Source organism: Sinohyriopsis cumingii, chromosome 2 (genome assembly GCF_028554795.1).
Source record: "Sinohyriopsis cumingii isolate HCF-2022 chromosome 2, ASM2855479v2, whole genome shotgun sequence".
Classification (NCBI taxonomy): Eukaryota; Metazoa; Mollusca; class Bivalvia; order Unionida; family Unionidae; genus Sinohyriopsis; species Sinohyriopsis cumingii.
Window position 1 is genome coordinate 154,564,481 of NC_142962.1, and position 23,807 is coordinate 154,588,287.

Consider the following 23,807-nt stretch of genomic DNA (forward strand, 5'->3'; position numbering starts at 1 on the left):
GTCATGAGTTAAATCTGTTAATATACCACAGAAGGGGATGGGGTGTTTTCATTTGGTTTGGTTTGGTCTTTTACGTGACAAGAACACAGATGTGTTATTTAAATCCCAAGGCATTCGGAGTAAAGTACATTGCTTGAACGAAAACTACAGTAGCCATATGGGCTCTTGTGATGGGATGATTCGAACTAGAACCCTTTCGGTTGGCAGCGTTGACAGAGATAGGAATGATTGAAAGCTTCGCAAGGGTTCAACGCACTCGAGGCTAATACTCTTTAGTGAAACCCATACTTTGCTACAGACAGCGTTCATCAGCCAATGCCATCGCGCTGCTAAACATTCGTTTTGCAAATAAGTAACTCCCCCAGTTACATTAAGATGAAGTGAAATACTATGAATTTCAAGCTCTTGTCAGCACCCATTCTCCTTTCACCACGGAGCAAATTCTCCCTTCCAATCCCCCTCCATTCTCCTTTCACCAGGGAGCAAATGCCCCCTTCCAATCCCCCTCGAGCCGTCACTACTGAGATTGATACATTTCTTCATAGGTTTGCTTTGCTATCCTTTTTTCTCAGGGCACTTAAATTTGTGGTCTGTAGAAATTGCAATATCCATTAAAGTTATAAAAGTACGAAACGATTATTTAAAAGTGAATTCATCGTGGGTGTTGACAAATCAGATATGTGCAAAATAGTTTGGATGCAAGGGTGTGACTGACCGTCAGAAAACCTAATGTTTTCATAAATTGTTCCAACGAATTCCATTGACGTCATTAGACACCGATCTTGAATACAGCATGCTAATTATTAATTAAATACACAAACACCTCATTAATAAATTAAAGGATAAAACTATGATTACTTTTTACACAGCTATCCATTTGGGCTCAGGTTTTTGTTGTTTGTTCTGGTCTAGTTTGGTTTGGCTTGGTTTGCGTTTTTTCAATCATTTAAAGCCACTATTGTCGGTTCACCAACTCAGGTGTTTCTTTTTTTTTTACAAGGCATATAATTCCCTGACATTGGGGATATTGTAAATAAGTTTTATATCAAATACAAATGATTTGTTCCTGAAATGTTTCTATTCGCATTTTCTGCCTTCCGATTTTTTTAAATAACTTACTTGTTTGTCATCGTGTTTAAAATGAAACAAAAAACGATGAACTACAATAGTTAAAATGTTGTAGCATCTGTAGTTATGACAAATATTATGTTAAAAAGAAGTTTAGTGTCTTTGAACTAAGCTATATGTCAGGCAATGACGTATTTGTTGCATCGATCACATCAGATATATGAAGGAAATAGCACGCTGTACCGAATCAACTAACACAAGATGATGGGTTCACATAGGCGCTTAGAATGACTCTCAGAATGTATTTTAATCCATCTTTAACACATCGAATCTTTCACGCGATACCTCAAGGTGCAGGAAAGAAATCAAGTGATCCATATTACATTATGTGACTATTAAACAGCTAATGGAATTATTTTGCAGAAGGCAGTGTTCATTGCCACTGTTGGAAAAGTATAGAAGACACGGTTGTACATTCTTCAGACGAATACTGTTTAAAAATAAGACTTGAATATATTATCAAAGGTAAATTAATGATTTTGTCAAAAAGGTGACCCTGACTGATTTATTATTTTAATAGCATATATTATCCCAGATGAACATATTCAGTGAGTGTAAATATATCTTAATCACTGATATTATAATTAACATAAACATTGACAACAGTAATGCTGCCACGGCTACTAATGCTGCTAAAGGTTTTCTACTGTTGGTGCTAGGATGATGGCGGTGTCGACTGTGTACTGCTAGGATGATGGCGGTGTTCATTGTGTACTGCTAGGATGATGGCGGTGTCGATTGTGTACTGCTAGGATGATGGCGGTGTTCATTGTGTACTGCTAGGATGATGGCGGTGTTCATTGTGTACTGCTCAGATGATGGTAGTGTTGATTGTGTACTGCTTGGATGATGGCGGTGTCGATTGTACACTGCTAAGATGATGATGGTGTGGAATATTTTTTGGTGTATTGCTTGGATGATGGCGGCATGAATTATGTACTACTAGGATGACGGTAGTGTCGATTGTGGTAACCAATAATGCAGCTGCTGCAAATGCTAAATTAACAATAAGAAATTGTCAACTTTACAATCTTCACTACCGACACCATCCTCATCACCTCCATCACTGGTAATATCCAAACAACCTACTCACATCACTTCCTCTACGGCATCTAGTAGTTATACAGATGCAATTGTGCTGGATCTTTCATGGATTTTGAATACTTAGCTTCCTTTAAAACTTATCCAAACGTAAAACGCTGACCGTACTGATATAATCATGGATATCATCAGGCACGTTTGAACATCTTCGTCTCTTGTTTATTATAACATAATAATATCTGTTGAAAATAACACTTAACAACCTTTAAACCATTAAGGAAACATAGACACTGTAATATGTACAATTTTTGTACAATGTTTAAGTGGACAAAATCAGAAAATCATTCTGTTTCAATAGCCATACATTCTTGTTTACGTTGCTACTAGTGATTAAAAGTCATTCTGACGCTAATCAGTTTATGTGAATCTGAGAGAGAGACGAGGGTGATCCTTGTGGAGATTGAGGCAGGTCAAAATGGGATCAATTTACACCTGATGACTTTCTTGACATACGATGGAACAGACAAGGACGTTCCTATGGTGCTCTTGCATTACTAAAAGTTTGGTTTTACTTCTGGAAATTTAAAGCTCTTTCTGAAAACAAATGTAACAAATCATTTATAATATTTTTCACTTCAGTAATGATATCCATCATAATTCTGGTACGGTACTATCATCTATGGATCCCTCTATGTATATCACTGCTAATTAAAACGAATAGCAAGAAAACTGTCGATGATACGTACCAACAGATAAAAGGACCGAAAAAGGAAATTCCCTTGCAAAATATTTGGAAACTGATACTATTAAATATAATAAATTATTAAGCATACTTCTCAGAAAATTGTCCTGATGTATGATTTTTGGTACAATATCACTGAACAAGGTCATTTTATTTATAGTCTTTGTCAGTGAAAAAGTGCAAAAAAACGAAAATCGTTAATTGAATGTTGTCATGTACAGTATTGAAATCAAAGTTCTATTCCAAGTTTCTGTGCTTAAAGCTGCATATATATATATATATATATATATAGCTCTGTGTGTGTGTGTGTTAATGAATTTATGACAAGCTTGCATTCTTTGAATTGTTCAAACTCCAAATCGTTTCTGGACTGTTTGCATTCGTAAAATGATAAAATAATTGAATTGGTAGGTCTTATAGGGATAAATACTCAGTCCAATTTTTTTATAGTTCTATTATTTATCACATCGTACACTTTCACCCTGAATATCAAACATCTTACGGGCGTGGGGGTCGAAGGGGGAGTGGGGCTCGAAGGGGAAGTGGCAGTTGTCTCGTTAACGGGGATAGCAAAATAAACAGCTCATTCACCTAAGTAAAATTCTAGCAAGTTGCAAGTCATTTTTTAAATAAGTTTTACTTTTAACGTTTAAAGAAGACATACACTGGATATAAAAAATGTATATCACAGTTAATTGTATACGCTTCACGTTGCTCTATTTATGGCTGCAAAACATGGTTTTATATATCCAAAATGACGGTAATAAATGACAACGTTAATAATTCCCTTTGTGCTTCGTAATTTGTTTTAACTACACGCGTAACAAATTTTAAAAGCAGAGGATAAATGATAGTTTAATGCACAATTAATTATCAGATGACTTTAGGCACGTGATTTCTTTTTTAATTAAGCGAGGAAGAGAGGAATTAAAAGTTTTAAAATGAGAAGATCTTGATTCTCGTTATATATCAAAGATACAATTTTATATGTGATGATATATAGCCACGTAAATATTCCGTAACTATTATTATTATTATTATTATTATTATTATATCATTATTAGATTTTTATTGTTGTTGTTATTATTATTATTATTATTATTATTAGTAGTAGTAGTAGTAGTAGTGTTGATTTTGCTGTTGTTGTTGTCCATTATCGCGCAATGCCGTTCTCTTTACATATTTGGGGTCCCGGGTTTCCGAGTGGTTTCTGGCGCTCGCCTTTACAGATCCTTCACACGCCTCCCGTCTGTCGGCTTTGGTTTCTTTATCCGGATAATGTGAATATTTAAGAAAGCTGCCAGTATCTTCCAGCGGAACCTGTGGTTTTTCCTTGGATTTTCACTGATTCTTCCTTCTCTTCCAAGTATTCTGGCCTGTCATCTGCTGATAAATGGCGTTAAACCACAAAACACAAACATATCGATATATTTCCTTAAGTACGTCAATGGATAACTTTACCTGGATATAATTTATATTGTAAATTGTGTAGATGGCATTAATTTAACGTCACACTGATTTCCTTTCTTTGTTCCCAGCTTAGAATTTGGTCAAAATATTTAGGTTTTCTATTAAATAACAAACATTCTGTGATAAAATTATAAAGCAGTGAATATGCTTATTTTTAATTCGGAAAAAATGTGTACTTAAATTATAATTAATATTTGAAACTTTTTTATTTTTATATTGCTCTAGTTTTGAATTAAGCATCAGATGTTTGGTGTTTTCAGCAGACTGACACCGTTGAACATGTATAACGAAGGTTTTTAAAATAATTGTTAAATGTAAAAGTATCTACTTCTGACGTCGGTGTTTACGGTGAAATTTGAAGAATCCCACTTAAATACTTAAAGCTGTTTACGTTTGGTAATGATTTGTTCCGAATTAAAAATTATGGACTTATTATCCTGAGCACTGCATATATGCAGCTATATATTAAAAAAGAATGAAGCTATAGTATCACTCCTAAAAGTTAATTAAAACAAACTTGAGTTTGCTGAAATTTCGATGTTTGTTGATTCTATAAATAGCTCCAAGTTTATTACAATCTTTGAACAAAGAGTTACAGATGCTTCTCTATAAGTCTGGAATAATAAATTACAAAATTTTAACAAACGGTCTCTATACGGACATATAGAGTCTGGCTTCAGTATCGAAGATTGTTTTAAATTCTTGTGGAACCACAAACATTGATCAGCTTTGATAAAATTCAGAGTGTCTTCCCATAATATGAGAATTGTAACTGTGAGATATGGAAGAAAAATAATCGACAGAAGTGTATGCTCTGTGATAAACTCGATATTGATGATGAATAACATTGTCGTTTAGTATGCTCTGTGTACATTAACGTGCGTGCAAACATTAATTTAATTAAATAGTACATTATAACCCTGTGGTCATAAATCAAGTACATTAAAGAAAGAAAATAAACATGTTTTGTTAAACTTAATAAATAATTTAATTATCAAAGTTATAACATGAAAACGTAAGACGAATTTACAGTAAAATGAATCGAATTCAATATATTCCGAATAAAGTTCCATTCATGTCCAAAAGAATCAAATGTTCCGAATGAGTTTCAAATCCTCGACTATACAAATCTGCCAACATTCCCGATGGATAGAAATGGAACCGTCCAGAACCCCTTAGTTCATGAATAATGTTTTAGTCTAATGAACATTTTGTTTCCACTGAATAATCCAAACAAATGTTTCATCTCAACTAATATCTAAACACAACATAAAGTACGTTTGCAGACTTGATGTTACAACAGGAACACATTAAGCAAGTTGTTGTTGTAGTAGTGTTTAACACCATTTTTCAGCACAAGATAGGCTATACATGGCGGCCAGTATAACTGGTGGAGGACGAACCCCGGAAAACCCCGATAAGAACCACCGACCCACAAGAAGTTACTGGCAGGCTTTCTCACGTTGGCCGAGCCTGAGACTCGAACCCACGCAGACAGAGGTGCGATGGCAGTGATCCAGAATGGTGACCGCTTTAGACCACTCTGTTACAAACATACGTGGAAATATACCCCCCGTGATAGATCTTACTAATCTGTCTTCTGCAATATTTCAAAATACCTATTCATGTGACCTAAACATTGGGAAAATGGTTTTTATTTGGTCCGTTAATAATTTGTGTGTGAATCTGTGTATGGATATGTATGTATGTATGTATGTATGTATGTATGTATGTATGTATGTATATGTGGGGGTGGGTGGGGGATATTTTACATTAAAACGAAACTATGCTGATGCTTGCCGACATTCCTCTCAATGAAACATTTATCCAGCATGTGTATATGAAATATACAGCACACGTGCTATGCATATAGTTTGTTTCTGCCACATACAAATACATATACTTGCGTTTCCATCGGAGTTATTATTGACTACCGGAAATTGCATATTGACGGAGGGAGTGAACTCTTCACATCTCTGCAGAGTGTGTGCGTAACAAAACGTAGTTCTGCATCTATTCGCATCATCTTTTGAAAAATTGTAATTTGCTTTCTTTTTCTTCTCTCTTTTATTTTCGAATTCTATTTTCATTCATATTGATTATATACATAATGGACACACTTTATGATTTAAGCATGAAGTTTAAATGAAGAATGTTGAACACTACAAACACCACATTACAAGCCTCTTCAATACTGAACGGTCAGACAACTGCATGTATACAAACACGAATGGGAAACTAGGCTGAGTGAAATGACGAATCGTGAAAAGCTGTTTTACACATTTAAATACATTTTTATAGCTCATCCAAGTCACTATTATGTTTTACTTACCATTCCTACCGACCATATTATTATTTGTATCAGCCATCTCTCTTTCTATCTACATTAGTTGGCTTGTCTGTCGGTTTTTAATCATAGATTCAGAGATATTGTCGCATAACACAGGCTAGAATATATTACGCTAGTTATGCATGCAGTGTTGCCCCTAACGTGTAACTATGAGAGAGAGAGAGAGAGAGAGAGAGAGAGAGTACCGTCATATATTTTAACATATAAAACAATCTGTTTGAGAACCTTTAAATAGGTGTTAAAGATAATACAATGAAACAAAACATCAACTAGATCAGAGTATGTGTGTTCCACCTAACCAAAGAATTTACGGTACGGCCTTCCTCGTCTGCATATGTCGCATCGTATGAGGTAGAAAACATTTGTTTGTGTTGGACGTTATAGTATGGCAATGAATACTAAACATTTCACATGTGACTGTGTTTGCTTTTTCATGTGTTGGCACGTCTTGCAGTGTTTGCATCCAAACAGTTTGGATTTTCCCTAAATTTGATTTTTTGGGAATGTCTGTAAATTAACCCTGACTAGCATGTCCCTCAAAATGTTGAGGGCTACGGAATGCTACAACTGATTTGTGTGGAAAGATCAATTTTAACTGTGTTTCCAGTCACAAGACGGCATATTAATTTCTCACTCGAAGAGCCATAAACAGTTAGTTATTCCTATAACTATTCCATATGAAACAGTGTCTGAGTTCTCGTGCATCATCTCGCACGCATGCACGCACGCACTGAGACAAGCAGGCATGGAGAGGCAATACAATATATTTTTTTCCAGATGTGAGGGAGGTACCATTGTTTTTTTTCTTTTGCCTCGTTTCTATTATTGGAGATAAACATAGCCTAATTCAGATGATGATATATAACAATCAGTGTCTCCAAATAGTGAAGCTATATTTAGATGTACTAAGTTTAAACTGTTCCATTATACGTGTCATGCTATAGTAAACTGATCCATTTATCGGTTAAAGATCTACTGGAAGTACATGTAGAAACCTGCGGTTTATCAAGGTGAGAGTAACTCTACATAATATATTTTCGCATCGAATAACATGATCGATTAGGCTGTTGAAAACATAATTAATGGGATAATATACATATTCATGTTTAGAGTAAATTTCTACTGTTTTTGGTGCCGGATTTCAGCGGCATCTACGTTGCGCTCAGAATATGGACAAAAGCTATGAAGGAGTGAAACGCTATTTACTCTTAGGTTTATGGAAACTATATCAGTTTGATTTATCAAACTGCCATGTCACAGTTATGCTTAAACATTTCGGTTACGCACGAGTAATATGTTACTGTATTTGGTGTGGAGAAAGGGAACATCCACGTTCGGAATATCGCTCCACCATTTCCGTCAGATCGTGAATTAACCTCGGAAATAATTGTAGGAATATGCATCAGTTAGATGTGGTTGGTTTAATCGCCTCTTGCGGAGTGTGCCACATAAGTTACGATAGCAAAGGCCACAAATGTTTCAACTGAGACTTTGTCTCCTAACGCCACTTTATAGTTTGCGAGTCCAAGGCACCACGCTGTCAGCGAGACTGTGCCAGTGGAGAGACTGCAGTATCCTAAATTTGTTGTCTATGGGAGCGCCCCCATACCACCCCACCCCCATGGCAACCATCTTGATCGCCTTCCCCTAAGACCGGCCCTGGTATTTCAGAATATAGTTCTCAGTGACGACGTATTACATCTGTGATTTCTTTCTCAATTAGACTTACAAGGCCAATGATGTATGTTCAGATGATTAATTGGAACACGTAGACCCTTCCGCAAATGACCACGAACACACTTCGAAAACACCACATACACATCACAATGGGTTTCCTCTCTTTTGCAGCATACTTCAACACACTAAATCTGGTAGTAAATGCCAACTGGAAAAAATCGTACTCTTTGATGACAATATCACACTGAATTATGAATACAGTTTTACAAAACGGTTTTAGAAGACAAAATGTGAAGAGTGCGAAAATGTGGAGAGTTTGCCAAATACGAAGGAGAAATAAAAAATGAATTCTTCCAGTGATGGAGCACAGGGCAGACTATGTTATCACAGGGTAGACGATGGCGTAAGTTTGCACACGGCAGACGTCACAATATACCAATAACATAATAATGAAATGCCTATAAGACGACATAATAATCTGGTTCTTTTACTGTCACTTTTGATTAGATAGAAGTAATGAAGAACTAGGAATGGGATGAAAACAATTGCCTGGTACCCATCAGGGAACTTCCTGGGCGGGTCGGTTCATCCCCCTCACACCTCCATTTGTGTCAACCATACAACGCTTTTGAGTTTTTTTATATAAAGTTTATTACTGATACCCAGACAGATAGGGTGGGGTAGAACCGACCTGGCAAGATCAAATTTTGATCTCAAAACCAGGTGGCCAGGGCCTGGTACCCGTCGTCCCGACGTAAGGCGAAGTCAACGTACCCGTGTACTAATGGGCAGAATCGATGGGCTCAGGTTTAGATTATCCAGGAGTCAAAGCAGCCTTACGACAGCGATATTTTCTGAAAACGTATAAATTATGAGGAGCGTGTAAATATTACAATAGCCACCATAGTCGATTCAAATACCGTATTTTCCACGTGATTGCACGTGCATTTCACACACTACACTATTGTTTCTAACGGGTGACTCGAAAGAACCGATTTGTTCTTAGTGGAAAGATTCACATGTTACGTTTGTCAAGCATGAACGCAGTAGAGAGTTAACTTTTACTCAACTTTTGCATATAAAGGTATCATAATTTGGCTGCCAATAGCACTGTACCCTGTAATTGAGTCCTCTGCTTTTTCTGGTTATTTCATAGAGTATGTCTATGGTATTCTGCCCAATTGCTCGTTTACAAATCTGCGATTTCTGCCTTTAAACGCTGTATCACTCGATGGAAGTTTTCCAATAGAGAGATCCCAAATGGCGTCATCGGCAGCCATATTTGTGTATGCTGGCATATTTACCGTTGAGTTTAAATGGTGTTTTGAAGCTGAAATAAATTCACTGAATCTCAAGATACTGTTACAGAACAAACATACATAAACAGAACGGAAATCAAGCTTTCTGTTAGTATGTATATTTGTAATTTATAAATTGATTTTGCCTCAGTGTGCCTTGTTCAAAATGGTCAATTTTGTTGGGCGCTTATAGGGTAAACTGCCTTGTTGACCATCGTCCATCTAAACTCGACAGAATAACGTCTGCATGTGATCTGATCGAAAAGTATCTATACAGATAGTTTTTATATATAAAAGTCACGAGGCATTTCATTATTGATCTCAATAGCTCTTCAACATACTCTTTTTGTGTAATGACTGTTGCCCGCGTTTACACAGAGATAAATGTTCTCAAGGTATTATCAAAACTTGCCTACAAATTCAATTGAAATTCAGTAATCCTTGAAAAGGAAATGCTGCAGACACAAAAATCAGTAGAATGGATAACCAGGGGCATAACTCATGCAAATATTGTACTGGAATGCTGGAAATTTAACACATCCAAAGTCTCTTCAATATAAAATCCAATGTCAAATCTGGGTGAAAAGTAACAAAACATTAGCAAAGATATGCTGCAGAAACCAAAGTCACGATCACGGGCAATCGGGGGACATAACTCGTGTAGAAGGTGTCTTGGAAAAATGGAATCAAAATCATTCAAGTTCTTACAAGTAGAAAGCCCCTATCAAATTTGGTTGAAAGTCAACAAACCCTGATAAAAGATGGACTGTATAAACCAAAGTCAACAGACATAAAGCCACACGACATTAGTCTAATAAATGATTATATATGATGCCGGAAGTCGAACTCTTTCAAGCTCCTGTCTTTATAACGTCGAATCGTAAATTTGATTTGCATGCAAGACATATTTTTGAGTAATCGATTGAGTGGAAACAAGGTCAAAACGATGAGTAATGGGAAGGGGGATAACTCCAGTAAACGACATACTAAAACTCTGGAGATCATCCTCTTTCAAAGTCTGATCAACACGCTTACTTTTGCGGAAATTCATTTAACATTGGTAACGTTATACTACGTAAACATAAATAGTAGTCAGGAAAATCACGGGCATCAGAACGCTGGAAATTAGATTTATTCAAGGTCTAGTCAGTATAACACCACAGGCCAAAATTTCAATTCTGCACAGTAATATATCGTAAGTTTAACTGTCCAAAAATGCATGGCAAAGTTAGACTGTCCATCAAAACACATTAACGTTAAACTGTCCAACAATAACGTTAAACTGTCCAATCGGTCTCTAATAATCACAATAAAAGCATCAAAAACACTGAACGGTTTCAGCCTTGGAGGACTATGGGAACGGTGAGAGAGCTTGCAGTAGCTTCTCATGGGTCGGTGGTTCTTTCCGGGGTTTTTTCCGGGTTCTTCCTCCACCATTTATACTGGCCACCATGTATAGCCTATCCTGTCCTGAGAAATGGCGTTAAAACCCTACAACAACAACAACAACTATGTGAACGGATTATTGCTTTGTGTTCAACTCGCAGTGTGTTAATTTTAAAAGATATTTCAACCGTTTCATGTCTATGAATCCTAAATCCATGCAAGATAGAACACCTGAGTGACGGAGAGGACATAACTATATATCAGTGTTACAAAAAATTATTGTCTAATGCCTTCGAACCATTCTTAAGTATCAGTTCATATCACCCATTATAATGGATTATGTCTTAGAATTAGGTCATTAAAGTATGATATTTTGATGTTTGTGGTTGTTTACATCCATTTTACACTGTATATTTCACACGTATCATCACATTTCCGTGGCATTCCTGTATAGGGTAAAGTCCCTCTTTGTGGCCCATATGGGCTTAGGATTAGATTATGCTTTATTAAATACCGACAGCTTGGCTCAGTTTTGTTTTGTTTTTGTTGTCTTAGCGTCACGTTTAACACATTATTGGCTATATCAAGCCGAGGAAATAGTAACATTTCCCAAAGACACATCGAGGCAGCCGCTGCTGACTGGTCAAGGTGGGTATTTAAACCCGCAACCCTTGGATTGCAGCTTCGATGCTATACCAACTGAGGTATAGCGGCTCCCAGATTGTTGCAGGAGCGTATCACGTGTTTCGTAAAACGCAGTTTTTGTGCCAGCAATAACATAGCTTTGATGATCGTAATGACGATGATGACAACATTATCAGTTGGACATATACCGACAGGAAAACATGCTTGCGGTATATTTTGTTTGCAAAGATCCTCAAGCAAGGGAAAGCTGGGGAAGGGGAGGGCAACACTCCACGAATGTATAAGTGGTTATCTTATATCTGGGCAGCCATTATCTTTATAGCAGTCGTCGTCTTTATCATCTCCCCCAGTGCTCCAAAACCACCACCATCTCAATTTATGTTTTAAATTGTTGCTCTCGTTTAACTCTCAAGACGAAATTTGGGAAAGATATTTAAAACGTTATAGCTACCAAATCTTTCATGAAAAACCCGTAGAATACCTAAATTTGCATGAAGATTTTTTTAATGATATGTCTTATGAACAACCTTTTTTCTAAGATACATTCGTGACGGAAAGTCGGTTCTTGTGTGTGGCATACATTCGAACCCTCTTGACACTTAAGCCTGAGACATACATTTGAACCCTCTTAACACTTAAGCCTCAAGTGAAAACACATTTTGACCCGAGTTTAATTTTTTTTTGAGTTTGTCATAGATTTAGGCTAAATGCCGACAATCGGCAGATCCGTTTTGAGGACAGCTTTAACCGTTCTTATCAAGATGTGATAGCTGCCATTCGAAGGCACCTTCACAGACAAAATTCAAATTACGTGCAGTAATGGTCTTGATAGCAAACAATCCAGTTACTAGGGAGGACCATTTAATCTTTCCAAGAAAATTTCGAATCAAGCAAACTTTATCAAGTATTACAAATCAGAAGAAATAAAACCCACCAACATATTTACATCTGAGGTTTTGGAACGCGCATTCGCAAATAGCATTCTGTGTTTTGCTTGCACTGGACCACAAAATGACGTGAAAGTATGATTTCCTTTAATCTCAGTCCTGTGGGGTTGTTTAGCAGTGCCTTCGTGTGACGTCACGAATCACTACCTCGTATCGTAAAACAGAATGTCGCTCCAATTTCGGACAAACAGTTAGTAACATGGCAGGCCCGTACTATTATTTATATTATCAAATAATATACTTAAATGTAACTAATAAAGCAAATTAGCTTTCAATCAATATAACGAAGCACTAATTAAACTGAAATATGGCTTTGTAAATACTTCCTTTGCTGCCTAAGAGCCGATGTGTAAGGATATTCTGTGATTTTTATTATTATCTTTGAGACCGCTCCGGTGGCCTAGTGGTTAGAGCGCCCACCTCTAATGCGGGAGGTCGCGGGTTTGAAGCCCGGCCGACTTCCACAGAAGACTTATAAAAATTGTACTAGCAGCTGCCTCTCTAGACGCTAAGCATTAGGAGGTTAGTGTTAGGACTGGTCGGCCTGGTATCAGGATAATGTGACTGGGTGAGACATGGTGCAACATGTCTGTGGAATGATGCCCCAGTGATAAACATCACTATGAACTGACATACTGCAGATGTCGTAGAGATGCGACTGAAATATTTTTAATGCAACGTTAAAAATCAAAATCACACACACACACACACACACACACACACACACAGGGTAAAACATTGCATAGAGGCAGGAACAGTCAGTCCTTATTCCATGAAAAGTAGTTTCACTATAATTATTTAATAGACCTTCTTGGACAAAGCACACAGGTTATCATTTAGATAATGATGAAAACTACAATATAAGCTTGACTAAACGCTTATTATGTTTGCCCGAAAACAATATGGCCAGAGGCGCAATGCCTAGTGGGTAAATGACATCATGCATTATTTATTTACACTACTATTCATACCTACTCACCCTTCCCGTAATTGATGATGTTATAAAAGCAAGGAATACAAAGTCTATCTATTGATTGTTTATCGAAGTAACCTTTACTGGCCCAAACATAGGCTGAAAAAACGTGCACTTGCGGTTTGTTTCAATTGTAACAAGTAATATGTATATAAAAAAAGAATATCGCGTCATCAACACTTTGTTTGCGATATATGAATGTTGTAACCATGACTGTAAACATAACCAAGGTATGAAATACAGAGGGCTTGATAAGAATAACTATTTGTCCCCTTTATATATATATATATATATATATATATATATATATATATATATATATATATATATATATATATATATATATATATATATATGACTGTGCATACACGAATAAACAAAGGTATAACGTGCCTACAACCGTGAAAATAGTAATAAAAATACAGTAAACATGTCTGTGTGTAGTGCATGTTGATATAAAGATGGGTACTCAATCTTAAACCAAAATGGAGAACTAGCTTAATGTAATCAGAATATATGTTTCGTACATTTACCAAATTTCTTTCAGTCAAATTTATAATCTTTGGTCTTCTGTCTTCCTTATTTCAGTTGGATTTCACATTTTGTCTTCGAAAAACTCCTTCCTCTTAACGTCACATACTATGCCAGTTCGTCCCATAATGCTAAATTGCGCTTCTTCAGTAATAGCAATCAGTATTGTAATCAATAATGCACGTTAATTCTCCAGGCAATGCAAATAACTATGACCTTAACCTTTAGCTTACATACAGGTCTACTTTTTGTTTGTAAATTTACTGTCATGGCGTGAGCATCTTTTGTACAAATAAGACAGAATTGTTCATATTTAAAGAATGAAATAATTTCTAGACAAATCATATGATATCTCGTAGAATGAAGTAAGATGTAACATAGTTTTATGCAGTCATTTATTTCCCTCAGCAACAAAAAAATACATGTGTTAAGCTACCTTTTCCTGTTCCAAGGCTTTGCTTATTTAATTGAGTTAGGTTATCTACATTTACGTCTAAACTTATTGGCAGAAAAAAGCTTTATCTTTGACAGATATTTTACAGAAGAATGCAAGTGTTTCCATAGCAAGTTGAAGTGGAAACTTGTAACGAAAATGACTGCTCCGCTGCTCCAAATCATTAGAGCGTCCGGCTTGGATGCAGGAGGTCGCGGGTTAGAAACCTCAGCCGAGTCATACCAGAGACTTAAAAACATGGTACATACAGTTGTCTCGCTGGTGCTCAGCACTAGAGGTTAGTGTTAGGACTGGTCGGCCTGGTGTCAGGTTAATGTGATCGGGTGGGACTTGATACTACATTATGCGGCTTGAGGTCCCAGTGCTAGACATCACTATAAATTGCCACACTGCAGACAGTGAAGCGATATGACAAAAACTGTTAAAGCTACATTGAAAACGATAAATAAATACACAAACACACAAACGTACAGGCAATGAAAACGCTTGTTTCGACAATTAAAAAAGACCCTTTCAATTGATAATGAATGCATGCAATTGGAAAAGACCCTTTCAGTCGATAATGAATGCATACAATCGGAAAAGACCCTTTCAGTCTATAAGGAATGCAAACAATCGGAAAAGACCCCTTCAGTCTATAATGAATGCATACAATCAGAAAAGACCCCTTCAGTCGATAATGAATGCATACAATTAGAAAAGACCCTTTCAATCGATAATGAATGCATACAATTAGAAAAGACCACTTCAGTCGATAATGAATGCATACAATTAGAAAAGACCCTTTCAGTCTATAATGAATGCATACAATTAGAAAAGACCCTTTCAGTCGATAATGAATGCATACAATTAGAAAAGACCCTTTAAGTCGATAATGAATGCTTACAATTAGAAAAGACCCTTTCAGTCGATAATGAATGCTTACAATTAGAAAAGACCCTTTCAGTCGATAATGAATGCATACAATTAGAAAAGACCCTTTCAGTCGATAATGAATGCATACAATTAGAAAATACCCTTTCAGTCGATAATGAATGCATACAATTAGAAAAGACCCTTTCAGTCTATAATGAATGCATACAATTAGAAAAGACCCTTTCAGTCGATAATGAATGCATGCAATTAGAAAAGACCCTTTCAATCGATAATGAATGCATACAATTAGAAAAGACCCTTTAAGTCGATAATGAATGCTTACAATTAGAAAAGACCCTTTCAGTCGATAATGAATGCATACAATTAGAAAAGACCCTTTCAGTCGATAATGAATGCTTACAATTAGAAAAGACCCTTTCAGTCGATAATGAATGCATGCCATGCGTATTCATCATTAACATAATGATGTCAACCAATTATGAATCTTTTATAAGCATATAGAAAGCATTTTTTAAAACGCTGAAACAAGTTTATTAACCTCAGAATAAGATGCATAGAAATGTTAAAGGTGTAAATCAGTGACTGCAATGCCGGCAATATATGGTTAGAACAGTCCTTGACGTTGCAAGCACTCCTTCGTCAAAGGGCAATTGTTTGTCATCATGATAAGTAATCAGTCATCATAATGCATTAATCAGTCATTTACGTAACACACATGCTTGATTGTCCCACGCCATCAGATGACTTAGAAGATAATTGGTCAATAAAGTCAGAATGATAGACTCAGACTTTCATATTTGTTCTTGCGCTGTGCATATATGAACGTCTTACTATAACATCTGTTCTTTTCCCAGATGGAGATATCACCACGTGTTTTCCTACTGACTGCCATCTGTGTGCTTTATCTGCAGGTCAGAGTTCATGGTAAGTACGCTATGTTCCAATCAGAGGATTTGGGAGGGACCATTCTCGATTTTGAACTTTTCTATCACGACTTGTATGATTGAAAACTAATGAGGGAGGGGCTCGCCTACTCTTTGATTGTAACAAGTTAGGCACAAGCAAAACAAAATTAAAACATTGCAGCAATTATGTAATTAGAAAGTAAAACCTCACAATATTAAACAATAGAAGTAGACAATTATTTTCCAAAATTGTTTTTAATGCCCGTGTATGTTTGTCTCTATATACTAAAATTTGCAAACATAATATTTTATGTTATTACTTTGGAAGACTGTAAGACAGGTATATACGATGGAGTGTGACAATTGGAATCGGTATGTATGGGTTTTTATTTTAATTTTGCGGAAGCATTAGCTGGCGGCACAGCCGGAATAATCGCCAGACATCGAGATGATAAAGGTTTTGCGGAGTTTGAGCTTTTTGCGGAGTTTGAGCTCAAGAAAATTATACACAATTCTCCATATTTCAACAGATAAAGAAAATCTCTTGGATGGAAGACAAATTGAAAAAGTCTATAAAAAAGAGTAATTTAACAGTGGTAAAATTAAAAATCAGTCTAAATGAATTTACCTTTATTGATTTTGATTGGCATATTGTCGAAAATTATTCTCATACTCAAGCACTGACAAAAAAACCAACTTAGTAATATGTACTCTCTCTTCATGTATAGTTTTGACACTGTCATAGGTCGATGTAATGCTGTTATTAAACAATGACTTTATTTCCACTATTATTTTTACTTTAGCAATATTACTTTACAAACAATCTTTAAAATCACAACATCCTATTTACTTAAGCAAGAGGGGGACTTTTCCTCAAAATACCAATTGTTTCAAGTACTTGAATAGAATTACTGCCAATAAATGTGCTTAGTTTATTCTATTGTTTTGGGGGTATATACTCATGCCCATTCAGGGATACTAATTTTACTTTCTTTAACCCTTTGAAAGGAACTCACTCCCATTTTTAACCCGACATGCGAACCAGGCGGCCGCCTAGAGCGCCAAGATTTGAGGCGCGTAAAACGAAGTAACTGTCAGGTTATTAATTTGCTATCATTAAATAACAAATGACCAAGCCAAACTTGTATTAATACTACTGAAAGGGGTGCGGTGTTTGGGCTGTTGCAAATGGAAGGTTCGCCTAGGCGCCAAACACCCTTGCACCGGCACTGATAAAAATGTTAATGTGTAATAGACTTTACATTAAAGTAGTAGTAGTAGTAGTAGTAGTAGTAGTAGTAGTAGTAGAATAAAATTTATTATCGGTTGCAGTAGCAGTGGTGATAATATTAGTACATGTTAACTGAAGTTTTTGGTAATCGACTGAAGTTTGGGGTAATCACGAAGTATTGTGTCCGACCATTTTCGGATGAATATCTACTGGGTAGAAAAATGTGGAAATAGTGTTAGATGCAAGGTAAATAATCTCACATTTAGTGATCGTATTGATGGAACTGTTGTCTAAAATTGCCTGAATGAACATTATAAAATGAATTTGAATAATTTAACTAACTTCAGAGTCTTATTCAATATCAACATAATGATGTCACTATTCTTTGACAATTATAGTGGTGACGCTTTGACGTCATTTGTTTATGAGCCCTATGCCACGTGTAATTGATTGCATAGGTTTCAGTATCTTGTATAAACAGACATCGGTATTGTGGCACATCCTGAATTTTAAACATCGATCAGTCTAATTGAAATTAGAAATCCATGGTCGTCATACTACACACCTGTAAAATGACTTGAACAAAATACAGTAAACAGATGAAATTTAGTATGAAAAGTACTGTAATAAAAATTGACGCATGAACTAAAGTTGTTAATCTCGCCATCCCAATCATGTCAAACCCATCTGTACATGTAAATTTGGGCAGTAAAAGCTCTGTTGACCAGTAGGCGAGAAGAAGTCTGGAGGACACACATTGCGTCCGCATTTAATTTCAAAATGTGGTTTAATTTGCAAATCTGTTCTACATTAGATTTCTAGAGCCTACTGTCATTATCTGAATCCATATGAATGTTTCTCTTTATCTACACTTTACAATTATGATTTCACGTGAATCTGAGGTGAAAGGGAAGAGGCAGCCTCACGTGTGTATGTGTTTGTTGGGTAGGGAGCTGGGCTGGCATACCGCACACGCGCTTATAACGCGCACCCAACAACGAACATCTCGACCCAAATCGTCCTGTGCATAATATGCAGGTTGATCAGTGCGTACTTTGTTATCTATTGGATTAATGTTATACAGGCGAAATGTTATAGTGATAACTTCAGAAGTATTCATTTATTGCAGCCGTACAGTGATGATACAAAACAGACGAAATATAATCGGACATGATAGACCAGTCCAATGAAGTAAACGCTACTATCAACGGATGACAAACCAGAACATAATGTTTATAGTCTGACTCTACATCCCCGTTTGTTTGTACCCCCCTACCGATTTTTAAAACGAGAATGTTTATGTGACAAAAGGTGCACAGAACTAAGTCAATTGAATCATTGATTTATAACTTCTAAACTGACTCACCAGAATGGCACTAATCCTGGCATCCCCTGCACATTTCATACTTAACGGACTTTCCATACTAACACGGCGCCATATTGCGTACACTATAGACTAGTTTATTTCCATCAGACAACATCATGACGTAATTCATCATGTTCGGCAACTGCCGGATAATTCCGTAAATTACATACCGTTGAGAGTTTGGAATTATATCCCTTTGCATATATGAACATAGAAATTAAACCGCTTGTTAAATCCACATGAAAAGCAAATTTGTAGTTGTCATTAGTTTCCTTTGCTTGATTCGACATTGTAAATATCGGAAGCAGACGACTTATGTATATACATCTGTAGTCTTGGCACACCCCTTTGCTGAAAATAGACTTGTCCAGAAACTGGAAATGGATCCGAGCATGTCCGTCTATTACACTGAAAACTTCCGTTAAACATGAAACACGCATAAGATGGCGGTGTTAGGGCCACTCTACTCAAAGTCGGGTTTGAAACAATAAATCAATGAATGAATTGACAAAGTTCCTTGCACATTTTATCACATCAACGTTTCCATTATTTAAATTAGTAGGGGGTACGGTACAAACAAACGGGTTTGTATTGTCAGACTTTAGGTCATTGAAATCAATGGCTGCTATTAACGCTTGCTTACATTTATGTTGCCAATGGAAGTAAAGTACGAACATTGATGGAGGACAACAAAAATTACCTTTAATAAATATTCATTTAAATAGCCATTACATTCACACTACAACACTACAAATGGTTTACTTGTATGAGACAAATGTCACTTTTGAAGCTGTACATTTTTCGACCATAAGGAAACATATAAAACAGGTTGCTGAATATTTATCACTTATAAGACGTCAATATAGGAATAAGGATTTGGGTTATTTTTTTTCCTCGTCTCATTCGCATATTTCGTAATCTTCATTCTTATTTATGTTCTATGCAACATAGCCGCATTACCTTAACAAAATCTGCGTGGGTTCGAGTCCAAGGCTCGGCTAGCGTGGGTACCTGGGAAAGCCTGCCAGTAGCTTCTCGTCGGTCGGTGGTTCTTCCCTGGGTTTTCCAGGGTTCTTCCTCCACCAGTTATACTGGCCGCCATGTTTAGCCTATATTGTGCTGAAAAATGGCGTTAAACCCTAAAACAGCAACAACAACAACAACAACCTTAACAAAATTATTTTTGAAAAACGCAGACGACATTTAGTTTTCAAAGATATAGATTGTCTTCGGATTTCGATATCTCTACCAACGTACTCCTTTCTTTAGCTAAAGTATGTGGTCATAAATCATTTCCACTTCAAAAGAGCAATTATTATTATTATTATTATTATTATTACAGCATACAACAGAGTGTGTTACTACACGAACTGGGCCCAGTATCGTCCAGGGCAAGGAAAATTCGTACCAGAGGACATAGACCCCAATCTTTGTTCCCACATTATTTACGCTTTTGCTAAGCTCAATGGAAATCAGTTGCAGGCGTTTGAATGGAACGATGAAACAACTACCTGGATGAAGGGCATGTAAGTAATTGTTTCATCTTACGAAACGATGGTGGCACTGTGTATCATAAGGGAAAAGTCAATATACCACGTAATGAAGGTGATGTTATTAAATATATGGGGATGTCCACTTTGTATGTTTAAATGAGGTCTTGAAAGAACCGCCCATGGTCTGTAACTAAACGCACATAACTCAAAAAGACTATCCTTTATGTGTACAGTTGTACTCTATTCACTGACCGCAAGCAGGGCCTTACTTAGATTTAAAGATGGACGTTGTCTAGTCAGCATGCAATTGCCCGATACTACTACGTTTAACAGCTCATCAACATGAGTCATTTACAACTATCACCTATGAGTTAAGATGCGCCAGTATGGACGTCATTTACGTCTTGACGTGCAGTATTGCCTGTTTAAACGTCATTTGCATTCTCACATGCAATATGGCTAGTATAAACGTCATTTACGTCCTGATGCACAGCATTTATGTTATCCAATATGTTGACTAAAACGTTGACCTTAGGAATAGAATGAAAAATCTCAAAAATCATGACAGAAACAAGGTCAACACAAAACTCTCAAGCCATTTTAACTCTTTTTTGGAAACCTTACAGTACTTTCAGTCAAATCATAGATGGACTGACGATAAATGTGACCATACATAAAGAACTACTGCCGACAGGAAAGTGTGGCGATTTTGACTTAAACGAAAAAAAATCCCACCTCAAATCCAAAACTGCTCTGTTTGACTGACCGTGCGTCATTTTCTTTCCTATCAGTTTCCTCGTTGTCCGCTAGTGATACCAATTTATTTTTATTATTATTATTATTATTATTATTATTATTATTATTATTATTATTATTATTAAGTAGTAGCAACAGCAGTAGTAGTCGCAGTAGTAGTAGTAGTAACAGTAGTGGGTGTTTCCAACACCTTCTCTTGCAATGAAAATCAATAATATCCTTGTTTCTCGGATTATTATTATCGTGTGCAGTGCGTGCTCAGCCATTTAACAAGATCATCAGCAGAAACGTGCAAAGCCTTCAGTCCAACGGGGAACATTGTCAGTTGACAGTTGTTCACAATGTGTGACATTGAAGAACTCCACAGCAAAAACGAAAAGTCAGCGGCCTGGCCCCATCGGACAAGGTTGACTATATAACCACCCTGTCCTCTCCGAAAGCGGTTCAGTGTGGTCCACATATGACGTGAAAGGTTGAAGACAGGAGGGCAGACAGATGGTTCAGCTACGAGGGAGTGGTTCACAACATATGTTGAAGACCACTCAACACTCCATGCCGAAATAGCTGTCATATCCTCCGGCAACAGACCTAACTAGATTGGGCGTCTCGAAGTCATGCGGACTGCTGGATGTGAGGTGATGTCCATGTACAGTGGAAGTTTCTCACTGGCCTAGACCTTTGCCAACATTTTTGTGGTTGCTTCCTGGCGACGCTAATGTGGAGGAGGAATTTCATTGAGTACTGGCAGCCATGATAAAGGAGTAGGACGTAGTGTTCCAGAGATTATTCGCATTGTTGTAGGATACATTATAAATTGGTCATAGCAAATAGTACAGCAATGTTAGATCCAAATTGTTGTCACAGTATGGCATTGAGTATAGATGCTGTCCCAGTCTGACATTGAGTATTGATGTTGTTCCAGTCTGGCATTGAGTATAGATGTTGTACCAGTCTGCCATTGAGTATAGATGTTGTCAGAGTCTGGCATTGAGTATAGATGTTGTACCAGTCTGCCATTGAGTATAGATGTTGTCAGAGTCTGGCATTGAGTATAGCGCTAATCTTCTGATACCTGCATCCAAATTCATTCGTCTTTTTCATCTGTACTAGAACCCCGTCTTATAATTTTTATAATTATTTGTTGTTAGTTTATTCTTTTTCTTAAATTTGGAACTCTTCATTATGGATAATAGTCTTCTCTATTCCAAAATGTAAATATGTATCGTTCCTCTCGTATAAATTGTTGTGCTCACTTGTGTCTGTGTGTGTATGCTTGATTTTAAATGTCCCCCAAGCTTTGCCTTAGGTTAAAACACATGGAAACTTTTATTTACTCAACGCTGTTTTCCAACTTTTGTGTCTCAATTATACACATTTTTAATTATCCAAACCATTTTAAAGTCTCCTGACGAATTCAAATACTCAACATTCATTGCTAGAATTAGATTTTAGATTTTGAATTCAATTCAGTTAGTTATTTGTAGACAATATTGGTCGTTAAAGTTGATACGAATGACATAATGACGAGCTGAGTTAGGCGTCTGTGTTTCTTATGGCCACGCATGTATCATATTACCAGTTGTGGGACGCCTAATTTTTGCATTTTGGCATGCATTTGATTAAAGGACTACACTGCTCCAGATGCATTTAGCCTCGAAGATCCCACGAGTTTAGCAAGAAGCTGGAACTAGGGGTCAAAGTCCAACAATCTTGAAAGTGAATATCTTGAATTTAAGAATAAATACAATGATGGAATTTTCAGGATATTAACTTTGTTTTTACGTATTGCCTATTTTCGAGCTTATCGGTTTATCAGCACATTTAACGCATTCTGGGATATGTCTGGTCGAGGAAATTGAACTACTCTCATTTCACAAGGACACGTCGAGACAGCCTAACCAGGCTGACCTCAGTGGTCGGTTATCGAACCTGCAACATCTGGACTACGAATCAGGTTTTCATCGCACTAAACCATCGCGACTCCCTCTTAATTTGGAAGATATAAATATCCCAACTATTTTAGATTGTTGGCTCAAGGCGGAGGTTTGTTCTTTAAAGAGTCTCGAAACTATGTAACCTGAATACATTTGAGTTTTTCGATGTCATTCCAGTTTTTTTCAGATTGAATGTAAATTATATTATCTCAATTCACGATGTACACACTCTTAAAAGAGTGGGTTCATGTTTAAAGACTCGTGATATTCATGTGTAATATGATATGGCATTTCAACTGAACCTCAAGTGACTACAGTGGTTCGCCACAGCAAATCCCTCATCCGCACCTCCAAACATTGACTCAGGGGCACAATGCAAACTCCGTCACATGTACAAAACATCTTTCTGCATTGACTGCATACACGAAGTGTGGCCAGAAAATAGTTGTTATAATAAAAATAAATGTTATTGTAATGTTTGAACGTTGATCTCCCTCAGTGACATCGAGAGTGGAACAAATAATTACATCCATTTTGCAGATGGATACTAAAGGAGTAAGAAAATAGCAAAGCTTCATAAATTTACACCCAGCAGTCATGGAAG

The 23,807-nt window shown here is 36.7% G+C and overlaps 1 protein-coding gene and 1 long non-coding RNA gene across 4 annotated transcripts in view; one reads left to right on the forward strand and one right to left on the reverse strand.

Annotated features, from left to right (window-relative positions):
- The window catches only part of LOC149806144 (uncharacterized), a 39,705-nt gene extending 20,356 nt beyond the window's left edge, over positions 1–19,349 (reverse strand). For both annotated transcript variants that reach the window (XR_016419861.1, XR_016419860.1), the window contains exon 1: positions 19,021–19,349. This is a non-coding gene — a long non-coding RNA (uncharacterized LOC149806144). The remainder of the gene's footprint in view (positions 1–19,020) is intronic.
- LOC149806143 (chitinase-3-like protein 1) overlaps positions 1–23,807 on the forward strand; it is an 80,969-nt gene that overhangs the window by 40,152 nt on the left and 17,010 nt on the right. The window contains exons 1-3 of one of the 2 annotated variants that reach the window (XM_089951043.1): positions 7,664–7,741; positions 16,373–16,442; positions 20,363–20,546. In XM_089951043.1, coding sequence (XP_089807169.1) covers positions 16,373–16,442; positions 20,363–20,546 — 254 coding nt within the window. In that variant the 5' untranslated portion in view covers positions 7,664–7,741. Of the gene's footprint in view, positions 1–7,663; positions 7,742–16,372; positions 16,443–20,362; positions 20,547–23,807 lie in introns of those variants that run through there. The other variant, XM_089951042.1, reaches the window with a different exon arrangement.